General features: G+C 34.1%; 1 protein-coding gene across 51 annotated transcripts in view; it reads left to right on the forward strand.

The window, feature by feature from the left end:
* otofa (otoferlin a) overlaps positions 1–15,193 on the forward strand; it is a 147,143-nt gene that overhangs the window by 101,274 nt on the left and 30,676 nt on the right. For all 51 annotated transcript variants that reach the window (XM_087297137.1, XM_087297134.1, XM_087297138.1 and 48 more), the window contains exons 10-24: positions 880–942; positions 1,046–1,130; positions 1,210–1,369; positions 1,998–2,184; positions 3,666–3,852; positions 3,959–4,182; positions 9,160–9,268; positions 9,412–9,601; positions 9,804–9,924; positions 11,741–11,841; positions 11,931–12,021; positions 12,108–12,224; positions 12,300–12,452; positions 12,990–13,179; positions 13,274–13,398. In XM_087297137.1, coding sequence (XP_087153263.1) covers positions 880–942; positions 1,046–1,130; positions 1,210–1,369; positions 1,998–2,184; positions 3,666–3,852; positions 3,959–4,182; positions 9,160–9,268; positions 9,412–9,601; positions 9,804–9,924; positions 11,741–11,841; positions 11,931–12,021; positions 12,108–12,224; positions 12,300–12,452; positions 12,990–13,179; positions 13,274–13,398 — 2,103 coding nt within the window. The remainder of the gene's footprint in view (positions 1–879; positions 943–1,045; positions 1,131–1,209; positions 1,370–1,997; positions 2,185–3,665; positions 3,853–3,958; positions 4,183–9,159; positions 9,269–9,411; positions 9,602–9,803; positions 9,925–11,740; positions 11,842–11,930; positions 12,022–12,107; positions 12,225–12,299; positions 12,453–12,989; positions 13,180–13,273; positions 13,399–15,193) is intronic.

The raw sequence follows: 15,193 nt of genomic DNA on the forward strand, positions 1-15,193 counted from the left end.
AACAATAAGTTGTCTAACATGTAAATAATTTAAAATTCCCTTTTTATTGTGTAAAATCCATATTACATAGTCATGTTCTAATGCCAATAATCGTTAAAGCGACACTTGCTTTTAAAATATAATTTAATTATCTTATAAAAACATTAATGGTTATTTTTCATTTCTTAATTTGAAATGTACATTTTGCATTATGACAACTTTCTAAGTGAAGTTTATAAACTAATTTCGGGAGGATCGCATGCTTATGATTGATCACAGCTGGTCCCGCATAAGCTTACGATTGATTAACAGATGATTCCTGACTCACTTATAAATAACCAGAGTTTTCTTATCTCAGAGTCTTCATCTTGATAATTTCTGTGCGGAGTTTGCTTTCTCCCGTGCTCACGTGGGTTTTCCATAGGTTCTCTGATTTCCTCCCACAGTCCATAGCCAAGCTCTTAGCAAGTGTACATCTCTTCTTAGCCATTTTATTAGCCCAAAATAAGTCAGGAAGGTCTTTGAGAACTTCCTTAGCTCAAATTCTCCTCTCGCCCTGCAAACACGAGGGAGTCCCGGGCTCAAGGATCTAATGAGCTCAGGGCTCTCTCCTGGGACAGCATGCCAAATAAGATTTATTATCACTCATCAGCTAAGTGTGAACTCTTAAAAAAGTTTTATTTCATAATGAACACTTTTTTTAGTCTTCTTACTTGTTTTACTTGTTTTTTTTATTTTTACTAAGCAGTGACATGCATTATAATGCCAGATCCTACATTAAATATTAGATTGTCGTAGGTGATAAACATTGCACACCCACGTACAGCAGATGATGAACAGTCTCATTAATTTCATGTCTACAGCCATTTTGATTATCTTTATCTCTCTCTCTTCAAACAGTATTTTGTCTTCGACTTCCACGTGCCTCCAGACGTCATGTTTGACAAAATTATAAAGATTTCAGTGAGTAGATAAAGCCACGCATCATACACTTTTACAAACCTTTAATCAAACCTCCATTGGAAACAGCGGATTAAGTTGTACTTTTTTTTTTGCTAAAATTAAGGTAATACATTCTAAAAACCTTCTGCGAAGCGGCACCCTCGTGGGCACCTTCAAACTAGACGTGGGGACTGTTTACACACAACCTGGTCGGTAACCATAAAAATAAGTGAGAGATGTACTGATTAAATGGGAAGATGGCTTTTATTTGTTGAATGTTTCTCACAGAACATCAGTTTCATCACAAATGGGCGATGCTGTCAGACCCTGATGACATCACGACTGGCTGCAAAGGTTATGTTAAATGTGACATCGCAGTCGTGGGAAAAGGAGACAACATCAAGACTCCACACAAGGCCAGTGAAGCAGACGAGGATGACATAGAGGGGTTAGTGTGCTGTGTTCTAATCATGTGATAATAAATTGTGCCATACTGTAGCACCAATTTTGGATTGGTGCCAGATTTGGAAGGCTTGTGCATATTTGTTAATTCAGTCATTAATTAATTTATTAGTACATTTGAAGGTATTTGATATTATTAGATGTTAACAAACATAGTGTTTTGCCTGATTAATTCATTCATTTGTTTGTTTGTTCAATAATTCATTCATCCATGCTTACAATAGTCAATCAATCAATCAATCAATCAATCAATCAATCAATCATTCACTTACTCTTACATTTAATCATTAATTCATTCTTATACATTGATTCATACATTTATTTATTTATTAGTTCTTACCATTTTATTCTTTTTTTACATTTAATTGCTTTTTATTCTAACATTTATTTGTTTATTCAATTTTGAATGTATTTATTTATTCATTCATTCTTACAAAATTCATTCTTAAAAAAGAAACGTAGACTTGTCATAGCATTTATGAAACTCTCTGATGATTAATTCATTCATACAGTCACCTCTTTTTTCATGCATTTATCCCTTAAGTCATTCGTTTTATTTATTATATATTTAAGTGTCATGTCGGTCTATTCTCATGTTTGATGATTTATTGCAGGAATCTTCTCTTGCCGGAGGGTGTTCCATCAGAGAGACAGTGGGCTCGGTTTTATGTTAAGATTTATAGAGCTGAGGGTCTGCCTAAAATGAACACCAGTATCATGGCCAACGTGAAGAAAGCCTTTATTGGGGAAAACAGGGACCTTGTGGACCCTTACGTCCTGGTGCAATTTGCAGGGCAAAAGGTAAGAAACCACTAAAACATTTAACAAGGGGTCATTATTTATATCAAACATTTTTTTAATTAGACAGTAGCAAAACACTTTTTTGGCCTGAAGTGTATTTTCAAAATCCAAAATACACATTTAATTGTTTATTCTTTACTTTATTTATTTATAATTTTAAAAATTCTAAATCTATATTCTCAAGATGAGTATTTTTACTTTAAAACATCAGTTTACCGGAACTTTTATACTGTACACCAAAATCTAATTTTATTCATAAATACATTCTGTCGATTTTTACCGAGGGATATGTTTATGCATAATTTGTCTGATTATATACATAACAAATGTAGGGAAAAAAAGGAAAACAAGAATTTTGAACTTGTGAATATGTGTTCATATTCAATTAAATAGAAAATTTGTTATGAAGCAAACTAATAATCAATACTGTGATTAATACTTCCTTGAAGATTTATTAAATGTAAGGTTTTGGTCTCCTGACCTTCACCAGACATGTACAGTTGAAGTCAGAATTATTAGCCCCCCTGTTTATTGTTTTCCCTGATTTCTTGTTAACGGAGAGTAGATTTCTTCAACACATTTATTTTTACCACGATTTATTTTATCTTTGCCATGATGACAGCAAATAATATTTCTCTAGATGTTTTTGAAGACACTTCTATACAGCTTAAAGTGACATTTAAAGGCTTAACTAGGTTTATTAGGTTAACTAGGGAGGTTAGGGTAATTAGTCAAGTCATTGTATAACTATGGTTTGTTCTATAAACTATCAAAAACAAATCTAGCTTAAAGGGGCTAATAATTTTGACCTTAAAATGTTTTTTAAAAAATGAAAAACGGCTTTTATTTTAGCCGTAATAAAACAAAAAAGACAGTCTCGAAAAGAAAAATTATTATCAGACAAACTGTGAAAATTTAAAAAAAGAATAGGGGGGGGGGGGCTAATAATTCTGACCTCAACTGTATGTTCTAACATATGTCACCAAAACCCTATGTTCAGACTTTCTCTTCGACCCTATCAAAGACTAGATCTGACTTCAACTGTATATATTATATATAATAAAAACAAATTTCACAAATGCAAATCCTTAGCCATGCATAATATAACAAATAATCATGACTCCAATACAAAACACACAAACAAAAAAAGAAGAAAATAGAATTAGTAAAAAATGAAATATGTCTTAATGATTATAAATTATTTGTTTAGTATGTTTAATGTTTTTTTTATTAATTCTAATAAAAAATGAATTACAAAAAAATTAAGTTAACATCCTAAATAAAAATTGACATGGTGTTTTTCTCCTATGCGCCTACTGTTTCTTCAGGTGTGCTGAGTTTGAGTTGATTAAAAACTCATGCAAATAAATTGCACTTCCTAATTTAATCAACCAACTGATGAAGTTTGGTGATATCTGTCAGTTTACCCTATTCACCTGCAGTGTCTTGCCTAAATTAAATGTTTCTCATGCTGCTCACAGGGCAAAACATCTGTTCAGAAGAGCAGCTACGAGCCCATCTGGAACGAGCAAGTCATCTTCACGGAGATGTTCCCACCTTTGTGTAGGCGACTGAAAGTTCAGATCCGTGATTCAGACAAGGTGAACGATGTTGCCATAGGAACCCACTTCATTGATCTACGAAAGGTTTCCAATGATGGAGACAAAGGTACCTACGATCTGTCCCAGTGAAACACTAACACTGTAATGAATGTGCAGGATGTACATCCATAAACAGTGGTTTATGTTTACAGCTCCACTCCATCTCTCTCCAGGTTTCTTGCCCACTATGGGTCCGGCTTGGGTGAATATGTATGGGTCGACCCGTAACTACACCCTGATGGACGAACACCAGGACCTGAATGAGGGGTTGGGGGAAGGGGTGTCCTTCAGAGCACGTCTGCTCATTAGTATCGCGGTGGAGATTCTAGACACCACCTCTGCTGAGATCATGAGCTCCACTGAAGTACACATGGAGCCGGTGTCCAACATCTCAGAGGTGAGAGTCTACTTGTACAGTACATATGCTGTACACATGCATGCTTATAGAATGAACAATAATACAAATACAGTATGCATGGTGCCACCATTTTTTAAATATGACATTAAAACAAAACATGTGAAATTAAAATAAAACATCATTTTGTGTAAAAACAGTTAAACACAAAAACTCTTCTGTTTACATTTTACCAGGGGTGTAAAGTAACTAATTACAAATACTCAAACTACTGTAATTGAGTGTTTTTTTTTTTTCTCAGGAATAGTAATTTACTGAGTAGTTTTAAAAATGTGTACTTTTACTTTCCTTTGAGTACATTTATAGTGCAGTATCAGTACTTTTACTCCACCACTTTCCTTCAACCTGCAGTCACTACTTTTTTTTTTGTCTATGAAGATTAAAAAATTAGTCCTGTAATTCCTGTCCAATCAAATCGCACATAGAAGGTAAACGCCTCATATTGAACTACCTCAAGACATGGGCGATTTATAATTACAATTGCAGTAAACTATTTGGAATCGTTAAAAGTGTTCAAGAAGATGTCCAAAATCTTTACTTGCCATCACCCGGTGAAGATTAATTCAGACGCATCTCACTGATGAGAAGATTAATGTTTACTGTATGATGACTGAAATGGCCTTAAACACCCAGCAGCCACAAGACCATAACATGATGTCAGATTGACGTTGTACCCCAAAGTCGTGAAGATGTTGCATTTTGTTTGGAAATAAAAATCGGTTGACATCATTGTCCAACGTCCAACCTAAAATCAACTAAATATCAGTGTCTAATGATGTTACAGCTTGAGGTTGTGTGGGTGTTACCACTATAATGTCTATTAGATGTTGGATTTTGGTTGCCATACTTGACGAATATGGCAATGTTTGACGTCAATATGACGTTGGTTCAGACGTTGACTTGACGTTGGATTTGGGTCACTTTCTAACACAACCTAAAATCCAGCATCACTTGACATAATAAAAAAACGTTCTTAGATGCTGGCTGGACATTGAATTTTGGTCACCCAACATCACACCCTAAATCTATCCTAATATTAACATCTTATGATGTTGTGTGCATGCTGAGCAATGACTAAATGCACTACAGAACGTTACGTTTATACACATCCACAAATTAGATGTAAATGCATCAGCTTTTTACAGCGTAATACTCACTACTCACTACTCTTAAATAATTTTGAAAGGTCTACTTTTTACTCAAACTTTTGTAATATTTACCACAGATACTTTTTGCACTACAAGTAACTTAAGTAGGATTTTTCAGTACTCTTTTTATCACTGCATTTTAAACACATACAGTACATTTCATACAAAACCAGTCTTAAGTTGCGTGTGTATCTTTTTGGCAGCTGTAAAATTACACACATTGTTAAATACATTGTATGGGTCAAAACTTTAAAATATTAAGTAAAGATCATGTTATATGAAGATATTTTTTTTTAATTCTACTGTAAATATATAAAAACTAAATTTTTAATAGGTAATGTGCATTTATATTTTTGTAAATATTATTTTTTTTAACCATAAGATATAGATTCTCAAAAGGTCTAAATATAAAATGTTAAATATTGTCATATCCTAACAAACTATTCATCAATGGAAAGCTTATTAAAAATGTAAATATACAGTATGATGGGTTTTGAGGTCCAGTCTCACATATTTTCTGAAAAATCTATCATAAAATTGTCTATAAGTTGCACCACAGTCAAATTTGTATTGTTTTGAGAAAATTGATGTGGTCATATTATCAATAATACACTGTAATTATTCGAAAGCAGGCAAATATCAAATGTTTAATTATTAATCCTACTAGATTTCTTTCTTATAGAATAGGATATAAATAATTTGTATAAAGAAAAACTTGAAATGAGTGAAATCTGCATGGTGAGCATTTTCACTCATTGAAAAAAAATATCTTACTGCATTTCTGTTGTAATGTTTGCACATTTTTGTTGGAATATTTTTATTTACTGTTTAAAAAAAGAATCCAATTTAGGTAATCTGTAATCTCTGGACCCCCTTTTACCATTTCCAAAGGCAAACAGATCAATCCTGATTGTCTAAAATATCAACTGCCCGTTGGGAAATTACAAGGCCAAGCTCTTTGTCCTCAGACAAGAAGTCATTGCATATGTGGGAGTCCAGCCGTCTGAGATTTTGTGCTGCCTCTGGGAGCAAATATTGATTGTCAAATGAATTTTACTGAAGGGCAAGATTAGTTATCACACTTGATGTGGAGGCAAACACATGATTCTCATAGTCCCAAATGGCTTTGATGGCATGTCTAACCTGCCACTTTAAAAACGTTTGCATTGATCCAAGATATGTGAGGAATAGAGATATAAAAAAGTGCAGGCCAAAGATATGTCAAAGGTGTGATCATTGACATGAAACAAGGGAGCTAGAGACGTGCACACAAAATCAGATGTTTTCCTAGTGATAAGAGAAAAGGTTGAGCAGACTTCTTAAAGGGATAGTTTCCTATAAATAAATGTTTTGTCTTTTTTTTCTTTTTTTTTTAAATCATCTTCTTTTTTGTGTAACATAAAAGGATGCATTTTGAATACTGTACATTTTCTGTGCAATTACAACAAACAAGGATTAGAGCTTTTTAAGCTTCAAAAAGAAAGCAGCATAAAAGCATCTTGAAATTATCATAAAAGTAGTTTTTGCCCATCTGGTGCATTATAACTTTTCTGAAGTCATGTAATAGCTTTGTGAGATTCATTTACATTTCCATATTTTCCATGTAGTGCAATTCAGTGTGTATCATTTTTTTAGATTTCCAAAACTATTTGTTGTGACACTGGCGTTGCAAGACATCTGATTATCATTTGCAAACAAATAAGTCCTGCTTGACTGTATGCTGCACTATAACAAAATTATTGAGAGAGAGAAATACATGCATCCAAGTGGGGGCACATTAACACAACTTGAAAAAAATGTCATTGTAAACTGGCTATTGAAATTTTAACACAGAAGTAGTTATTATTAATTATTGTTTCAGTCTTTATTTACATTTATTATCATGTGTTTTAAATTCAACTTTAATATTCTATGAACATACAGTAGGATCAAGTTAACATTGAGCAAATTTAGTAGTATCCTACACTGTAAAAATAATACCTATATTTATATCTACTCAACAAAATTGAGGTGACAGATTACAAGCAATATTATTAATTGAATTCAACAGATTAAGTAACAAATAAATTAGTTAAATTAAATGAATTGACAACAATTAAATGAAAAGTACTCAATGTTTTTATTTTGATTTAACACAAAAATTGTGGAGTCTGTTCATCAGCTATAAAAATGTATACCCTATACCTACTCAATAAAGTTAAAATTAGCAATTAAACTAAAATAAGCAATTAAACTAAAACTAGTCAAAACCTAGCTGCTGGTGTAACTGTAAAAGTGAAAATTTAATCTCTTCTATAATATTTTTGTCATCAACATTTGAATAAATTGTCACAGTAGAGTACAGTAACAGTACGGAAAAAAGTTACTTCTTTATGAATTTCATTTCTGACTTTCTGCTAAGGACAGCAGAATATAAAGAGAGTTTTATATGATCAAAGATCATAGCTTCAGTTCAGTGAAAACCCCTGCTGGGCTAAAACATGAAGAGTCAATTATAATTTCTGACTGAACTCACATGCCCACTGTTGGGAAAACCCTATTCATGTCTGAGAGAAATTATGTGAGAGATCTCGATGTAATGAAATACAAAACAGTATAGGGTATCTGTTCCACTTCACAGCTAATTATTAAACTATTTTTGTAACTTTGATCAAATCAGTGCATGGTTCAGACATTCTTACCTTAAAATATCTTATTTCAGACATTGCTGCCTGCCAATGTTGCTAGAAGACACATGCATATACTATAAAACCTTTTTTATGAAGCATGGAAACACTACTAAACTACTATTAAAGGGCCATGAAATGTTTTGTGTAATTTTAGAAACACATAAGCACAATCTGTTATATTATTGTAAAGATAATCATGTAAACACTAAATGAGGTGGATTTCTCTCTGAATCCCCGGTTCTGAATGCACACAGTGGATAGCAGTGCAGCAGGTCTCTTTACCCGTCTTTTCCAACCATTGCCGGTAATCCGGAGGTATGTAAACATACTGTAGGCAAACACAGCAGCACAGATAAAGGGGATGTGACTGAATGGTAACAAACTCAACTGATAAAAGACAAACTCCGCCGTTCTCCTGACAAAACTGCTTCCTGCAAACCAACAGCTTTGCTGTATCTGCCCTTACAGCATCGTGAGGAAAAAAAAAATCTTGTGAATCATGGAAACAAATGCAAACGACCCTTAATGAATGGCTAAATACTGCTTGCTGTGAGCGGACACGGTCTTACCCAGTCATTGGGTCTCACAGCTTGGCAGGTCTGCATTGCCTTCGTAAAGCACGTGCTCTCATGAATAATTAAGAAGCAGGCTCTTCTTATAGGATAAGAAAACTCAGCTATTAATAATAATAAGAAACTGACGCACACATTCCACTAGCAGATTTGCAATACATCACAGATTTTGATCCCACCCCAAAAATTATTTTAAACCCAGAAGATGAAATTAGCTGACAAAAGTTCTAAATTTTCCAGTTTACTCCACAATTTAAGCTGACAGGTGCTAATGTCGTCCTAAATGATGCTCAACACACACAAAACAGTACTTGAGTGTGTCTTGAACCTTTAAAAGGATTAACCTTATTTGTTTTATTTGATTTGGTATTATTTGTTTGTACATTTAATGTATAATTTAATACTTATACTTACAATATTGTTGTTATGACTAGCTGATCTTGGTGTGTGTTTAGTTGTGGAGGTGATTGAGAATTGGGATGGGATGTAAAGCTGTATTTTGAACTTTGTATGTATCAGATCTTGTATCTGTAAATAGATTTTTTAAAAATCAGATATTTTTTCTTTCAGAGTGCTACAGGAAAGATGGAAGAATTTTTCCTTTTCGGGTCATTCTTGGAGGCCACAATGATAGACAGAAAAATAGGAGATAAACCCATCAGCTTTGAAGTCACCATCGGTGAGCTGAAGTTACCTGAAGTCTCTTTTCAGTTCTTTCACTTTTCAATATGCTGACAAAAATAGCAAGCAATGCTGTAGTGATCTCAAAACATCAAAATATGAAGCGTATGCTGCACCACATCTACACCATTTTCCACTTAGGTAACTATGGTAACCAGATTGATGGTGTGAGCAAGCCTGCATTAGCGAAGAAGAAGAAGGAGGGTGGAGGAGAGAGTGAAGAAGAGGAGTCTGAGCTTATCCACAACTCCAGCGAGGAAGAGGCAGAGGATGATGGAGATCTGACCTCTGTACCGTCTACACCTCCTATGAAGCCTGTTATCACCGACAGGTCAGAGGGAAATGAGAATGTCAAAGAAACACTTCAAAGCATCTTTAAATTGTAACACATAGTTATAAAATGACTGTACAATGTTAGATGTATGAATCCAAAAATTACTGTACAGAAGAGTAACTGTTTATTTTCAATTAGTACCAGCTGCTGCCAAGTTCTGTGTCTAGGTACTAAACTATCCCTTTTGCCTTATTTGCAGAAATTACTTCCACTTGCCTTACTTTGAAAAGAAACCCTGCATTTACATCAAGAGCTGGTGGCAGGACCAGCGGAGACGTCTCTACAACTCCAACATAATGGACAAGATAGCTGATAAACTGGTCAGGCTCCTGCTAAAATTGCTATGTGACTGTTAACCGATCATTCTACTCTCTCTAAGCTGTTTTTTTCCAAGTTATTTTTGCTCAATTGGACATTAGCTACATTAACACATTAACATTGTTTAGAATTAAATTATTCTGACATAATATTTAAACAGTAGATATTTACATACTGCACAAAAAGCAATACATACTGTTTACTTTTTTTTTTTGTAATAAGAAGCTATTTATATTTGTGACACAGGATCAAGCCTATATCATTAAACAGTATGCAATAATACCATACTTATTGTAAACGAGGATATTTATCAAATTAATGTCTTATTGGCATGAGAAGGTTTTTTTCCACCTAAGTACCCATTAAAAATTTTTTTATACTATACAGTACAAGCTTCCATGTGTTTACATGGGGTTCCTCCGTGTGCTCTTGTTTCCCCCAAACTCCAAAGACATGCGCTATAAGTGAATAAAATAAACTAAATTGGTGTATTAAAGTGAGAGTGTATGGTACTGGATTGTGGATGTTTGTGGGGCATCCGATGTGTGAAACATATGCTGGAATAGTTGGCGGTTCATTCTGCTGTGGTAACCCCTGATAAATAATGGACTAAGCCAAAGGAAAATTAATGAAAAATTCAGAAGAATGGGTGGGCTTGAACTTAGGTTGATCACATTGTCATGTTTCTTACTCCCTACACAATTGTTATTGAAAAATGGGTGTAATTTGTCATTTTGGCCAGGCATTTGTCCAAACCAGGAGTTGGTGGGCGGAGTTGATAGCCCCTGCCAGCTGAGCTGGCTTTTTACATTTAGCGCAAATATATTTATGTATTTTGGGAGATGATAAGCTCATACATCTTTATGCCATGTTGCTGATATTGTGTTAAATAAGTAAATTTCAAGCATTAAAAATGCCCTTTCTGGTGCCTAATTCTAAGCATTTGTAAATTAGTGTCTAGAGCAGGGACTGGTGGCATGACATACTGCACCAGATAACGACTGAAAGAAGATTTTCAGCATGACTTATGACACTTATAAGTGATCATCACTAGCAATATTACCGTATTATTAGTAAAATTAAAAACTGCTGAGTCAATATTATGATCCCCTTAAGATTTTATAATTATTTTTCAGTGGCTACAGAACAAAACGTTGTTGCCCACTGGTTGGCCTAATTAACTTAACTTGCTTAATTAACCTAGTTAAGCCTTTATATTGCATACTTAATACTAAAATCTTGAAAAATATCTAGTAAAACGGAATGAACCACCAACTTATTCAGCATATGTTTTACACAACGAATGCCCTTCCAGCTGCAACCCATCACTGGGAAACACTCATACATTCTCATTCACACACATACACTATGGACAATTTAACTTACCCAATTTACCTGTAGGCTACCACATATCTTTGGACTTGTGGGGTAAACCAGAGCACCCAGAGGAAACCCACGCAAACATTGGGAGAGCATGCACTCTCTACACATAAATGCCAACTGACCCAGCCGAGCCTTAAAACAGCAACCATCTTACTGTGAGGCGATCATGCTACCCACTGCACCACCGTGACACCCTACAAAAGAAATTAGTTATTAGAAATGTGTTATTAACACTATTATGTTTAACAATTGGTTAAAAAAGTATCTATTTTAAACAGCACTTGGAAAATAAATGTAAAAAGTATAAATAAATATAAACACAAATTATACTGGCAATGTGAATTTTTAAGCAGAGAGGACTAACAATCTAATTACAAACATATATTTAGGGTTCATGAGAACACAGCTAATGTTCATGTCTTTCTTTGTAAACAGGAGGAAGGTCTGAATGATGTTCAAGAGATCATAAAAACAGAGAAGGCATATCCAGAACGAAGACTAAGAGGTGTATTAGAAGAACTTAGCACAAGCTGCAGGTGACAAAACACAGTGAGCTAATGTGCATACAGCGCATGCAACAATCAGTAATCTCTTGACTTCTTTTCCTTATTCTCCACAATTGAAGCCGGTTTGTTACACTTGCAAACAAGGATCAGAATCTTTCTGGAAGAACCAAGCTGGACAGAGAGAGGCTGAAGTCCTGTATGAGAGAAATGGTACTCCCACACAACCCATTTAGTTTCTGCTTACACATTGAGAACTGCTGATGGGAATGTAATTTGCGTGGTTATATTGTTCACAGGAGAGTATGGGTCAGCAGGCGAAGACCATCCGCACACAAGTGAAAAGAAACACAGTTCGAGATAAACTCAAGCTAGTGTTGAATTTCCTTCAGAGGCTTCGATTCTTAGCAGACGAGGTAAAAGAAATCACCTGATCACTTCCTAGTGAACACGATCAGAATCTCAAACTTTGTGGTTGATTTTCCTCTTAGCCCCAGCACAGCATCCCTGATGTGTTCATATGGATGATTAGCAACAACAAACGCATCGCATACGCCCGCATACCCTCCAAAGACATCCTCTACTCAATTGTCGATGAAGAGATGGGCAAAGACTGTGGAAAAGTTAAAGCTGTTTTTCTCAGGGTAACTCATGCTTTCTATCCCATCTTTATAAATAAATGTGTTGATTAAAGTACTTAAAGGAACACTTCGTTGTTTTTGGAATATTTTACAAGTCTCTTGGAGTTAAACATTTGAGTTTTACCATTTTTGAAACTATTCAGCTGATCTCTGGGTCTGGTGGGAGCACTTTTAGCTTAGCTTAGCATAGATCATTGAATCGGATTATATAATTAGCATCTTGCTTAAAAATGTAAGAGTTTCGCTAATTGTGCTATTGAAAGCAAAACTATTTTGTAGTTATGATTTGCACCAAGACTGTTAAAAGTTGCTATAGGTTGATATAGCTAGAAACTATACTCTCGTTCTTGTGTAATAAGCTAAGCTAATAGTGCTTCTGCCTAACCCAGAGATCAGCTGAATGGATTCATGGCTAAACTCAACTTTGAAACAGATAAAGTCAACTGTTTAAACCTAGGGGACATGTAAAATGAGCCAAAAAAGTGGAATGTTCCTTTAAATGACTGAATGTTGCTGAGATTCTGTTTGTTTTTATTACAGCTGCCTGGAAAGAAAGGTTTTGGGCCTGCTGGCTGGACAGTTCAGGCTAAATTAGAGATGTATTTGTGGCTGGGCCTGAATAAACAGAGGAAAGACTTCCTGATTGGCCTCCCTAGTGGCTTTGAAGAAAACAAGGCAGTAAAGGGAATTGGCATACAAGCTGTCCCTCCCATCAGCCTAGTTTATAACAGTAAGTTTATATGCCTTGTATATACTCTAATGGTTTCTTTGCTGTTAATAGAGTTTGCATGCATGAAGCTGACTCTTTGTGTCCTGATCTGTAGTGAAGCAGGTGTTTCAGCTGAGGGCCCACATGTATCAAGCTCGCAGTCTGTTTGCTGCGGACACTAGTGGCCTGTCTGATCCATTTGCAAGGGTTTTCTTCTCCACCCACAGCCAGGTCACGGAGGTGAGTGTGTGTCAGAGTCTGAGGTTTCATTATGTATTTTATAATGAAGTGTTTTAAAAAATTAAATTCTGGTATTAATTTCTCATCCCTCTTTTCATTCCAACTGATAAGCCTTTCATTTGTCTTTGGAGCACAATTTTAATTATTTTAGATTAAATCTGAGAGCTTCCTCCCTCATTCTCAATAGACAACAATGCCTTTAATATCTATGGAGGATCAGGGAGCTCTCTGAATTTTTCCAAAATATCCTAATTTGTGTTTCAAAGATGAACGAAGGTCTCAGGGTTTGGAACAACATGATTAATTGACAGAATTTTAATTTTTAGGTGAACTATCCCTTTATTAAAGTCTGTATAGGTACTTTACAGATTGTTATTGGCTGTTGCATATCCACAAATACAATAAAGGCTTTACACCATGTAGTTATATAAACTTTGTTATAGGAACAAGCCAAACTAGAATTTTCCCACAGGCCATTAACTGGTTGGTTGCATTGTAACTAATAACTGTGAAGTTCAAGTGCGTGGGCCAATATTCAATAAAAGTTATGTTTTTGTGTGTGTTTCATGAAACTGGAGATGGAACATTGAGGTATAAGTTTGAAAAGTGCAAAAATTAGGACAAAATTACCCATGCCAATGTATAGTTCTGTATACACGTAGGTGCTGAGAAAAGAATACAGAATGCAATACAGAATACAGAAACTCATAACATAACAGCAAATGATGCTAACATTAGATTTCTATATTTATATGTGTTGAAACACTTTAAAATATTTAGTCAGTGTTTTGATTAATCTCTGTTAGTTTCTGTGGCACCAAAAATGGGTACTTCCACCTGTAGTTCCAGGAACTACTAAAAATAAAAATGTTTCTCAGATGAGAAACCCCCTGTTGAGTTAGGTTTGTCTGGCTGACTGTTCATTTAAGTGCATTTTAACTTCTTAAAAACATGCTTATATACTTTTTTTATATTTAAGTCTTTGCAAACTATGTTTTATATTAGTTTATTTTCTTTATATATTAGTAATATATACATATTTTATTTATAATATAGAAAAATAGATGTCAATGATATATAATAATATATTATTGTTAAATATTACTCAGCTGATTTATAATGTTGTAAGTTATTTGGGACTGCAATTGTTGTTAATTTTATTTCATTGTTTATTTATGCATTGTACACACATATATCTAATTAATTAAAAGTGCCATGATTAAACCATATATATAAATATATAAAAAGCTATTACACTTATATTTATAGTAAATTAAGTAAACTTAGTAACTTTTTAATTGTTTAAATTGAAAAAATTACAGTTGAAATCAGATTTATTAAACCCCCTTTGATTTTTTTTTCTCTTTTAAATATTTCCCAAATTATGTTTAAGAGAGCAAGGAAATTTACAAAGTATGTCTGATTATATTTTTTTCTTCTGGAGAAAGTCTTTTTTGTTTTATTTCGGCTGGAATAAAAGCAGTTCTTAATTTTTTAAAAACCATTTTAAGATCAAAATTATTAGCCCCTTTAAGCTATATATTTTTTCTGATAATCTACAGAACAAACCACTGTTATACAATAACTTACCTAATTACCCTATCCTGACTAGTTAACCTAATTAACCTAGTCAAGCCTTTAAATGTCACTTTAAGCTGTATAGAAGTGTCTTGAAAAATATCTAGTCAAATATTATTTACTGTCATCATGGCAAAGATTAAATAAACCAGTTATTAGAAATGATTTATTAAAACATTTATGTTTAGAAATGTGTTGCAAAAGTTTTATCTCTGTT

This window comes from Danio rerio, chromosome 20 (assembly GCF_052040795.2).
Source record: "Danio rerio strain M-AB ecotype USA chromosome 20, GRCz13ab, whole genome shotgun sequence".
In the NCBI taxonomy this organism is placed as follows: Eukaryota; Metazoa; Chordata; class Actinopteri; order Cypriniformes; family Danionidae; genus Danio; species Danio rerio.